The following is a 12,288-nucleotide window of genomic DNA, read 5'->3' on the forward strand; positions in this document are numbered from 1 at the left end:
CAGGACAGAAAGAAGTAAACAACTTGATATCTGCTCCGAAGGAACTGAAAGTTTCTATGGGAGGAGAAGACACTGGACACATTAAAGATTTAACTAACAATATATAATTAAGTATCAAATCAGTGATATAAACAATATAGGACTTGAGGAGGGGAAAGAACACTTGGGCTGGAGTCCTCAGGGCAAATGTGCTACTGTTGGAATCTGAGCTCCTGGGTAGAACTTAGAGGAAAAAGCAAAACTACATTAGGAAAGAGTAATGCAAAGTCAGGGGGGTGGAAAGACTGAGACAGGTCTGGGGATCACTGAGTAGAGTAGTTGGAACAGCAGGTAGTGAGCAAGAATACTGGAGAGAGGAGGGCAAAGAGTATGGACTCTACCTGGAAGAGCACTACTTTTTAAAGTATGGCCTGTGGGAACAGCTGGACTGTTGATAAAATGTAACTTCTTGTGTTCCATACCAGACCTACTACATCTGAGTATCTGGTGGATATGGTTCAGGAATCTGCATTTTTTAAAAAATTTTATTTATTTTTCATGATAAAGGGATAGAGAGAGGCAGAGACACACATACACAAGCAGAGGGAGAAGCAGGCTCCATGCAGGGAGCCCGATGTGGGACTTGATCCCGGGTCTCCAGGATCACACCCCGGGCTGAAGGCGGTGCTAAACCGCAGGGCCACTGGGGCTGCCCAGGAATCTGCATTTTAAAACAACCTTTCCAGGGTCACCATGCTATATATTGCAAGTTTGAGAACCAATGCTATGGGCCAAGGGTTAGCAGACTAAGTGGCTATATGGCAAATATTTCAGGCTTTACCAAGCCTACATGGTCTCTATTGCATTTTTTTCTTTATGACCTTATAATAATGTAAAAAAAAAATTCTTAAATTGCTGACCATACATAAACAAACCATGGGCCAAATGTTACTCTTGTTATAGGCAATGAGGAGCCTCTGAAGGTTTTTGAGCAAGGCTGCATTTTACATTGGCTGAGTATTCAGATATTCAGTGGATGTGGGTCTCAAAGTAGTATGTTGGTGGTTTTAACTCTTTTCCCTGTTACCTTTAGTTTTCTGTCACCATTCCATGGTAACATCCATCTAGATGAACTCCTTAGGGAGGTTCCCTCACAACTTCTTCCTTCTTTTTCTGTTTTGGCAGGAGAGCTGAACTTAGCCTCTGTCATATACTATTCTTTTCCCGACTTATGCCTTAATTATGCTAGTTTGTCTCCAAAACTTCCTGGAAACAGGGAAGCAGCAATCACTGATGTGAGGGAGAGGGGGGAATATCCTTAATTAATTTTACTGGCTAAGTGTTCCTAGGTCAGTGGAAACATGTGTCACATAGGATTTATTAAAGAAGCAGTATGTGGGTAACTGTCATGGAAGCTCTACATTCTAGATGGAAAGTACATAGAAAGGCCTGGGTAACATCCTTCTGGCAAAATCTTTTAAGAGGGCATTAATGGTATGAGGGAAATCAAGGTTCTGCTGCTGTGAAAAGTTAGAGGAGATACTCTGAGTTTGTGCAGCACTAAGCATTTTAGCAATTCAAAGAAAATGGCACAAATTCTGATCACTACATGAGTTGGCATCCCTATTGGTGAAAAATTCAGAATGTTACTCCATCATGTACTCATTCAATATTAAGAGAAGCAACGAGACTGTCAGCTTGTAACTGCCGATTTCACTTATGGAAGTGGCCTGGGGGAGGTTTCTGAGTACTGAGCAAACACGAGACACGATTTCCACTTCTTAACGTTCTCTACTGGAAAACTTTGCTGATGGAGGGGAAATGACAGTAACCTGGTATTTTAAACCACCTTGATCAGTATAGGAGGAATTATATCAGTTAGAAGACTCTCTCTTCTATCTACTTGAGGATTCTCAACTAGAAAAATTTCTCTTACAAAAGGCATTTCTCCTTTGACCAGTCACCTAGAAGCAGCTTTACTGATAAAAACCTTCTGTCCTAGCAGCAAAGCACCTTTGAAAGTGAAAGGCTTACCATCTCCATGGTGCAGATCCAAATCCACATAGAGAATACGGTCAAATTTCCGTCGCAATCGTAATATTCCCAGGACAGCATCATTGAGATAACAAAAACCAGATGCTTCATCTCTGTAAGAAAACAAGTTGCTACAGCCAATAGCCAAAAGCGATCTAAGGGAGTCTTTACAGCCAAGGATCTAACCCTTGAGATCTATTCCCTTACAATTCCCCCTTCTTTTAAGAAAAACAAAAATCTACCTATAAAGAGTAAATAGTAAATGGCTCAGAATGATCAAGGGATGAAGTGTTTCGGTAAACTACATATTCAGGTTGATTGGTAACATTTTCCAATTTAGGATCCCAGATTTTCAAAGAATTAGAATATTATATTGGACAAAATAATACTTTTTTTCTAATGATTCAGGAATGATTTTTTAAAAAAACTTGTAGTGCCCTGGGGTCATCATGATGAACATTGATTATCACTTATAGGACTTTAAGAAAGCTAGAATCTAGAAAGGGCCTTAAAGACCATCTTGCTCAGCCAGATGCAGAAGATGATGGAAATTGGAGTCTCTGTACTGATTCTATGACATAACCTAGAGGTTGTTTCTTTCTCTCTTTTGAGTAAGTTTTTGTACTTGTTGCTCATAAAAGCTGCATGTAGAATGTACAAATGCATAACCTCCTGGGCAGCAAGCATGTGGTTGCCTTTTGGTAAATGTGATTATTACAATGGAGACTGAAGCAGCCTCCTCTGAAGTTATTCTGTTTCCTTCACTAAAATTGTCTTCAGTGACTTCACTGATGTCTTTTAACTTTTTTACTATTGGTGATACTGTGTCACTTTAACCTCCTGTCAACATTAACCTACTCTTTTATTAAGAGTAGCCTACTCTTTTTATTAAGTTGCCATTAAGTCTTGTTGAGTAGATGTAAGAGAATTCTTTATCATCAAAAGTGTAATTTATTTTTAAGGCCTCATCCTAAATGCTTCAATCTCTTCAGCTTCCACAGACACTTTAAATATCCAGCCCATTTTTTCCCCAAGTTCTCCCTGATATTTTACTTGAAATAGAATTCTGAGCATGAGCATCATCTAAAATAGCATTTTTCAGTACTATGAGATTGTAAGATCTTTCTAGTACCTACACAGTGCATAAACATCTTCATGAAATCTCTTTCATAATGTTTCATATTCTGAACAATACCCTGATTCATAGGCTGAATCATGAGACAGGTACATTGGTGAGCAGGAAGTTGGTAAAAAATAGCACTAAGCATTGATTTTTTTTTCTCATGAACGTGAACTTAGTGATCATCTAGCAAAAAATAGCTTGGCCTCAGATATGCAACTAGGAAGAAACCAATATGATAAAAAGATTTGTCCACCCAAGAATTTTCTGTAAATAAGAGTTAAATATGTGACTTAGAAAGTTCCTAGATTCTATTTTCCAATCATGAAAAGTTTATATTTTAAGTTTACTGTCTTAGCACATCAAGAAAGAGAAATGTCAATAACTTTTGGATAGATGAGGTGGAACATTGAGTGTTAGGCAAAAAAAAAAAAAAGGAGTATACACTATAGGGAATATAGTCAATAATGTTCTAATAACCTTGTATGGTGACAGATTATAACTAGACTTACTGTGGGGATCATTTCGTAGTGTATAAAAATGTTGAATCACTATTATGTACACCTAAAACTAATAGGACATTGTATGTCAATTATACTTCAGTAAAAAATGAAGAAGTAAGGAGGAGGGAGAGGAGAAATACAAATCAATATAGGACATACTTTTTCCCCTCAGAGCCTACAATTAAGTTAGGGAGACAAGTCATATGCACAGAAAAACAAAGCCAACCAACAAACACAGCAAGCAGAAATAATATGGTATATAAAGAAGAATACCTGCCTTTAAAAACCTCCCAGCCCCCTTTTTTTTCCTTTGAGATGTTATTTGTTAATGAACATCCTCCCTATGACGATAACTTGAATAATATTAATAGTGACGATGTCTGTAATCAGAAAGGCCTTTGTATGTAACATTTTCCTAATATATGCTTAAAGGAGCTCTATTCTCACCGGATTATAGAAATAAGCTCTTAGATAAATAGAATATTCCTAAATAAGGAAAATAAAGAAACTAAACTTTGAAGACTTTTAATGTGCTAAAAGAGTATTCCTATAGAAACAAACTCAAATATTTTAAGAATTCAAGTTAGCATAATTTAGGTAAGTCTTTGGCAGACGAGACTAATTTATAATAAATTTGGTTTACTAAAATCAGCCATGTTTTTTCTTTTTAATATATTTTTTTAATTAATTAATTATTTATTTATGATAGTCACACAGAGAGAGAGAGAGAGAGAGAGAGAGAGAGAGAGAGGCAGAGACACAGGCAGAGGGAGAAGCAGGCTCCATGCACCGGGAGCCCGACATGGGATTCGATCCCGGGTCTCCAGGATCGCGCCCTGGGCCAAAGGCAGGCGCCAAACCGCTGCGCCACCCAGGGATCCCAGCCATGTTTTTTCTAATTTATCAGTATTAAGGGTAATATACATGTAGATTTTATTCTACTTGAGTATATTATTCCTAAATTTATACAGGTTTACTAATTAAATGAGCTAATATTACTTCTACTAAATGTTTGAGACTATGACAAATGTAAATTTGTTTAGCCTAAATGAGTCATTATCCTGATGAAGTTTATTTCAACAGTAATTATGTTTTGTAGTATGTCAGCTAGAAGATAATTTACAACACCTTTAGGTAACTGAAAACTTTGGGCTGATATTAAATAAATTAATGGATATTCATCAGATACCTAGATCATTTCTAACTAAAAGAATGCATTAATTACTAAGGTTTATATACTTTTGCTTCTTATCTTTACATGCTACAGTGAAACTGTATGTATTTGGATCTGTTAGTGAACATGTTCTTTTTGGCCACTTATAGAAATTGTACTGTAAAGGATGTGTATACATATGGAAAGTGGTAGAAGTTTCCCAGAAAGGGAATTTTATTTGTTAAGATCAAAGTTGGCTAAGGTTTGATGGGCATATTTATCAGATTTTGAAAAAGAACTTCAGTATCAAATATTATATACTGATAGAAAACTAGAATTTGGTTTCCTTTCTGTTAAAATGTTTTTTTTTTTTTTTGCATTATTGGTTTTCTCTTAATAACAGCCTGTAAAGGTTTTGCTTTACTAAGTAATCTTCCTCAATAAACAAGATTTTTTGTCTTACTAGAACAACCTTATATGATTTATGTTTATTATGGCCTTGATTATTTAAGAAAGCAAAGTCTTCCTACTTAGGAAAGAGATGAGGTTCTTTAAAAAAAAAAAAAAAAAAGATAGAGGGATCCCTGGATGGCGCAGCGGTTTGGCGCCTGCCTTTGGCCCAGGGCGCGATCCTGGAGACCTGGGATCGAATCCCACGTCGGGCTCCCAGTGCATGGAGCCTGCTTCTCCCTCTGCCTGTGTCTCTGCCTCTCTCTCTCTCTCTGTGACTATCACAAATAAATAAAAATGTAAAAAAAAAAGATTATTTATTTATTTATTTATTTATTTATTTATGAGGGTGGGAGAGTGAGAATGTGAGAGCAGGCAGGGGGAGGAGCAGAGGGCGAGGGACAAGAAGACTGTGCTGCGGCACCTGGGAGGCTCAGTGGCTGAGCATCTGCTGTTGACTCAGGTCATGATCCAGGGGTCCTGGGATCGAGCTCCACATCAGGCTCCTTACAGGGAGCCTGCTTTTCCCTCTGCCTTTGTCTCTGCCTCTTTCTCTGCGTCTATGAATAAATAAACATAATAATAATAATAAAAAAGACTGTGTTGAGTGGGGAGCCCAATGCAGGGCTTGATCTCAGGACTTTGAGAACATGACCAGAGCCCAAACCAAGAGTTGGTCATTTAACTGACTGAGCCACCCAGGAGCCCTGAGATGAGGTTCTTTATGGTCATATTACCTCCCATGTGTACATTAAAAATCTTTTATCATGATTTTGGTTAAATAGAGAACCAAGTAGTATTTTTCAGTAATCCATCACTTATCTTAAATTTTTTTTTAAAATTTTTATTTATTTATGATAGTCACAGAGAGAGAGAGAGAGGCGCAGAGACACAGGCAGAGGGAGAAGCAGGCTCCATGCACCGGGAGCCCGACGTGGGATTCGATCCCGGGTCTCCAGGATCGCGCCCTGGGCCAAAGGCAGGCGCCAAACCGCTGCGCCACCCAGGGATCCCTCCATCACTTATCTTAATTGAATCCCAGAACACCCTGGAAAATCACAAGGAATTTGTTCCTTCATCTTATAAAAATAAAGACATGTTAGAAATAATTGGGTTTATCTGATATATTACTATTGATGAGATGCATGGGAAGAGTTGCCAAATTGGTAGAAATGCTCAGCTTTCCCTAGGTTAAATTGTATAAGCAAATTGTTATTAATATAAATATTTCAGAAATTGTATGTTATATAGGAATTTCCTAAGGATCTCTCAATGTCCTCACTAGCCATGATATGTTTCTATTTTTCAGAGTCCTTATGCTGCTTTCCCAGATTTTAGATGACTACAGTATAGTGTTTTCGGTCATAATTAAAAATTTTTTTAATGTTAACTTGGTCTTAATTTTGCTTCTTTAGAATCTAGCATCTGCTAGGCCATTAGTTTCAATTGGGGAGTCTCAGCACTTACCTATGGAATTATATCACTATATGGATATTTGACACCTACTCTGGTTTACTGAATCTCTTTACTTGATATTTTTGGTATATTTTGGGAATATTCTAACTGTAAGCTTGGTATATTTGTGGTATATTATATCAGGATTATTATAGGTTATATTTAGGGATATTTGTCTCTATAAAGATTATGTTCATTCATTTTTATAAATTAGATATAATACTCTCTTTTCTTTGAAAATAGAGTTAATCATTATGTTTATGGATATTTTGTCTAAAAACTTTTTGGGATTGACTTTTATATTGTTTTGCATGCCACAGAAACAACTACATGTCTTTGCCAGTTGCATTATTCTTGTAATGAATTCTCATCAGATCTTTAATTTCTGAAAATGATCAGCAGCAAGTTAACCAAAGCTATTGTACATCTTTTGCCATTTACAGATGGTTTTATATATTTTAATCTAATGTGTCCCTGAGAGTACTTGCAATCAGGTACAAGCCAGAGTGCTTCATCTTCAACAAAGAGAGACTATCTCAGAGCCCCATGGAAAATGGTTTTGCCAAGTATTGTTAAGTGCAGGCTTTTTATGGTATAGTTTAAACAACTTTGAGACCATATATCAGTGAATTGAGTCAGGATTTCAAGAACTCTAGCTGACAATTAGACAGGTTGATGAGACCACTAATGCAAGGTCAAGAGGAACAAGAACTAATTACATAAATCCGAATGAAACTGATGGGGGATGATTGTGGATTTTGTTTAGAATGTGCTGATGTTTTAAAGCAGACCGACCCATAAATACAGAGAACAAACTGATGGTTGCCAGAGGGGAGGGGTGAGGGGATGGGCGAAATGGGTGAAGAAGAGTGGGAAGTACAGGTTTCTAGTTGTAGAATGAATAAGTCATGGGAATAAAAGGCACAACACAGGGAATGCAGTTGATGATATTGTAATAGTGTTGTATGGTGACAGAAGGTAGCTTCACTGTAGTCAGCAAAGCATAACAGAGTTGTGGAGTCACTAAGTTGGACACCTGAAACTAATGTAACATCATGTTAACTATATTTCAATCAAAACAGAATATTGATGATGTTTTAGGGACTCATTTATCTTTTTTCTTATGCTATCTATAACTCATAATAATTTAGTAAACCATGCTTTTGCAAACAGAAATCACACACTTGTAAATGATACCTCATTCCCTCTGCCTGAGCCCTCCGATTCAGAAACTTTTATCAAGCATTCTTATTCACATGGAAATATAATTATTTGCACTGGTTCAGTAAGAATTATCTGTCCTAAACATTATATGGTCTCATTATTTGGGGAATATAAATAATAGTGAAAGGGAATAGAAGGGAAAGGAGAAGAAATGGGTAGGAAATATCAGAAAGGGAGACAGAACATAAAGACTCCTAACTCTGGGAAACGAACTAGGGGTGGTGGAAGGGGAGGAGGGCGGGGGGTGGGGGTGAATGGGTGATGGGCACTGAGGGGGGCACTTGACGGGATGAGCACTGGGTGTTATTCTGTATGTTGGCAAATTGAACACCAATAAAAAAGAAATTTATTATTAAAAAAAGAATTATCTGTCCTACCTGTTATCAGGACATGATTGGCAACATTGGTTATATAACCAAGGCCTTGCCTGGAATGCCATATTTGTCAATGAAGCTCACTGAATCATATATGATCATACACTTTTAAGGAACTAAGGGTTGACTTTATTCAGCAATGCATACAAAGCCTTCTTGGGAAAACTAGCCTGGTATCTGGTACCTGGCTTACAGAGTTCCCAGTCTTGCAAGCGAGTAAGGAAGGTTACTTCCTGGGAAGCCCTGGAAGCTTAAGATATCTTGGAGACCCCAAGAAGAGAGGAATGGTCCCAACTTTATAAATACTGAAGATAAAATCTCCTTAGATTGGCTTCCTAGCTCTAATAGGCTTTTAAAATTTCAAAGTGAGATTTCGTATGAAAACTTCCAGCAAAACAAGCTTAAGAAGGGCTAAATGGTAAATTACCATTCTTGCTGCACCTATGTAAATAATCAGGCTAAATCAGATGAGGCTGATTTTTATTGTTGAGTATTGTTTGTTGAGGTAAAATTTACATAATGTTAAAATAACCATTTTAAAGTATGTAATTCACTGACATTTAGTACATTCATAACATTGTGTGACTTCCACTTCAATTTATTTCCAAAATATTTTCACACCTCAAAAGAAAACCCTGCATTAATTAAGCAGTCATTCCTTATTTCTCCCTCCTATAACCCCCTGACAATCACCAATTTGTAATCTGTCTCTATGGATTTACTTATTCTGGGTATTTCCTGTAAACGACATCATACTATAGGTGATCTTTTGTGTCTGGCTTCTTTCTCCTAGCATAATATTTTTGGGGTTCATCCATATTGTATCATGTGGTCAGTGCTTCATTGCTTTTTATGACTCCACTGTATGTATATACCATATTTTGTTTATACATTCATCTGTTGATGGACATTTGGGTTGTTTCTACCTTTTGGCTATTGTGAATAGTGCTGCTGTGAACATTTGTGTACTTGAGTACCTGTTTTCAATTTTTTGGATATATTCTTAGGAGTGAAATTGCTAGGACATATCGAAATTCTGTTTAACTTTTGAGGTCAGCCAAGCTGTTTTCTATAACAGCTGCACCATTTTACTTTCCTACCAGCAGTGTACAAGGGTTCCAATTTCTCTACATCCTCATCAACACTTGTTATTTTGTTTTGTTTTTTCAATTCTAGCCATTCTAGTGGGTGTGAAATGGTGTCTCATTGTGAATTTGATTTGCATTTCCCTGATGACTAATGATGTCAAACATCATTTTGTATGATTGTTAGACATTTGTATATCTTCTCTGGAGAAATGTCTATTCAGGTCCTTTGCTCATTTTAAAATTGGATTGTCTTTTTTGTTGGTGAGCAGTATGAGTTCTTTATATATTCTGGATACTAGACCCTTATCAGATATATGATTTGCAAATATTTTCTCCCATTTTGTAGGTTGTCTTTTCACTTTCTTGATAATGTCCTTTGATACACAAAAGTTTTTACTTTGATGAACTTCAATTTATCTTTTTTTCTTTTGTTGCTTGTGGGACCAGCCTTATTTTGAAGTCAAGAATAATCTTTGAGATTATCTTTGATAAAAAGGGAGGTAACCATTTAGAGAAATTTTGTGTTTCAAAGGAAAACTATGTGTCATCTATAGCACACTATTCCAGGTTATCAGAATCAAGTTATTGTCTTTCAGTTATCATCTCTTCATAAACTGCAGGTTTCTGGTGAGTATGCAAACTTTGTCTTCTCTGGTAAAGATATAATTGACTTCCTTCCCCATGTGGAAGAATCAGTTTTGTTACCTACTTGGAAACTGGACTGGACCTTGGTACCATGCCCAAATTGTTGATCCTTACCAAATTTTCTATTCTTCCAGTTTTCTTCAATATCTGGCTAATATATTCCAAGTGGACTTTTCCAATTTTTCTTCCTCCCACCTGACTTGGAGTCACCAAGAACTAAAACTTGACTGCCTAAGTCCCTATCAGGACCCTATGTTGCCTTAGAGCTTCATCTCTTCTCTGGGAGCTGAAGCAGCCCTACAAGCTAAAGCCCAATGACTTGATAAAATCTGAAAGAACTGGTCATCACAGCAGAACATGTATGACAGGAATTCTTCTTGAACAAACTACCACCTAGGACACAAAGGGTGTCTGAAGAAGTGCTCAGGTCATGCATGTCTTTCTATGAGAGGCAACCTAGGCTATGGACAGTGTCACAAAGAACACTGACATCTTAGCTCCATGAGTGGTGCTGCAAAATGTATTTCCCTCCATTGATGTCTTAGAATCCACTTGACTGGTTACCTTCAGGGTTCAATTCTTGGTTGGCTTTTTTCCTGAAATATGACATTTTACATTAGTTTTTTTTTTCCATGTTAGTCTTCCCTCTGTTAAGAGGTCTGAACTACAAACCCTAAAACAATTGACTTTTACCACTGCTTCTCAACAGATGGTTCAAATGGTTTTAAAAAGCAACACCAAGAGTGCTCAAGAGACTATTTCTTAGACTCTGCTTCACCATACTCAGGAGGTTTATGATCACCTCTGAGTTGCTTGGTAATAATACTTGTCTTGAACAAAAGGGGAAAATGACAATGTTGAAGTTTATGTGAGCCCTGTGCTCACCAGAAAGCAGTAATGTTTAAGAACTTTGCCCCCTCTTGTTTTCCAGGAAAAGGTGAATTGCAGTGTACCATCCTACCCCAGCATATTATTCTACAATAAGACCCATCTCCATCTTTCCCAATGACTCCCATAAGACTTGCAGATGACTTCCTTGTTTACCTGTCTCTGTAAAACCCCAGGCTCCCTTACTTTTCTTTGAGCTATTCCTCATTAATAAATGTTCCCCCTGGGCAGCCCAGGTGGCTCAGCCGTTTAGTGCCGCCTCCAGCCCGGGGTGAGATCCTGGAGACCTGGGATCGAGTCCCACGTCAGGCTCCCTGCATGGAGCCTGCTTCTCCCTCTGCCTGTGTCTCTGCCTCTCTCTTTCTGTGTCTGTCATGAATAAATAAATAAAATCTTAAAAAAAATAAAAAATAAATGTTCTCCCTATTGCAATAGCTGAATAAAATCATTTCCTCATTGTGTAGGGCATTTCTCACACAAAGGTATTCAGAGGATAAACCAGCTGCAGCAAATATACTTCTGAAACTCTGAGAAATGTGTCTGTAGCTTTGTGGTTAGGCAATTTTTAAAAAGTAAGCTCTACATCCAATACGGAGCTTGAACTCATGACCCTGAGATCAAGAGTCACATGCTCTACCAACTGAACCAGCCAGGTTCCCCAGGCAGTATTTTTTTCTTTACCAGAAACATCTAGCTTCTTAAATGCCCTGGTGAACTATAAACCACAAAGTCAATTTTTAAGAAAAAGCACAGAGCCCAGTCAACTGCATTTACTCACATGTATTTGCTGTTTTATGTCCATTGGGCTAGAGATCATGGATGCTTGGATCATGAATGACATTAAGACATTTTTTAAAACATCAGGTAGTTACCTTACTAAGGCAGAGACAGATTACCTGCACTGTTCAACAGCTGAACTGTAACTGGCAAAGATTTGGTAACATTTTTTTTTCAGTACCATTATCAAAATTCAGCATCATAGATTTCCAGTGTTTACTTATTTGGCCCTTCCTATTTTTTCTTTCAGTGTTAGCATAACTCTTATAATTCTTTCATTATAGCTATTTTGGAACCAGCTGGTAGTAGGGTTTAGCTTTTCTCTGTTGTTGGCATATAATAAAAATAACAGGCAACATTTATTGAGTGATGATCCTGTGCCAGGAACTGTACTAGGTGCTTTCAACGTGTTAACTCAATCAATTTTCACAGAAGCCCTGTGAGGTAGATACTATTATTATTTCCATTTTAAAAATGAGGAAACTAAAATAGGGAGATTAAATATCTTGTCCAAAGTCACATAGGTAAGAAGTAGTTGATCTTGAATTTGAATTTAGGCAGTCTGGCTCTTCTGCACCTGAGCTCAACCACTTTGGTA

The 12,288-nt window shown here is 37.3% G+C and overlaps 1 protein-coding gene across 6 annotated transcripts in view; it reads right to left on the minus strand.

Annotated features, from left to right (window-relative positions):
- The window catches only part of HDAC8 (histone deacetylase 8), a 217,577-nt gene that overhangs the window by 153,436 nt on the left and 51,853 nt on the right, over nt 1-12,288 (minus strand). For all 6 annotated transcript variants that reach the window (XM_038587718.1, XM_038587715.1, XM_038587717.1 and 3 more), the window contains one exon: nt 2,014-2,126. In XM_038587718.1, coding sequence (XP_038443646.1) covers nt 2,014-2,126 — 113 coding nt within the window. The remainder of the gene's footprint in view (nt 1-2,013; nt 2,127-12,288) is intronic.

This window comes from Canis lupus, chromosome X, assembly GCF_011100685.1.
Source record: "Canis lupus familiaris isolate Mischka breed German Shepherd chromosome X, alternate assembly UU_Cfam_GSD_1.0, whole genome shotgun sequence".
Lineage (NCBI taxonomy): Eukaryota > Metazoa > Chordata > Mammalia > Carnivora > Canidae > Canis > Canis lupus.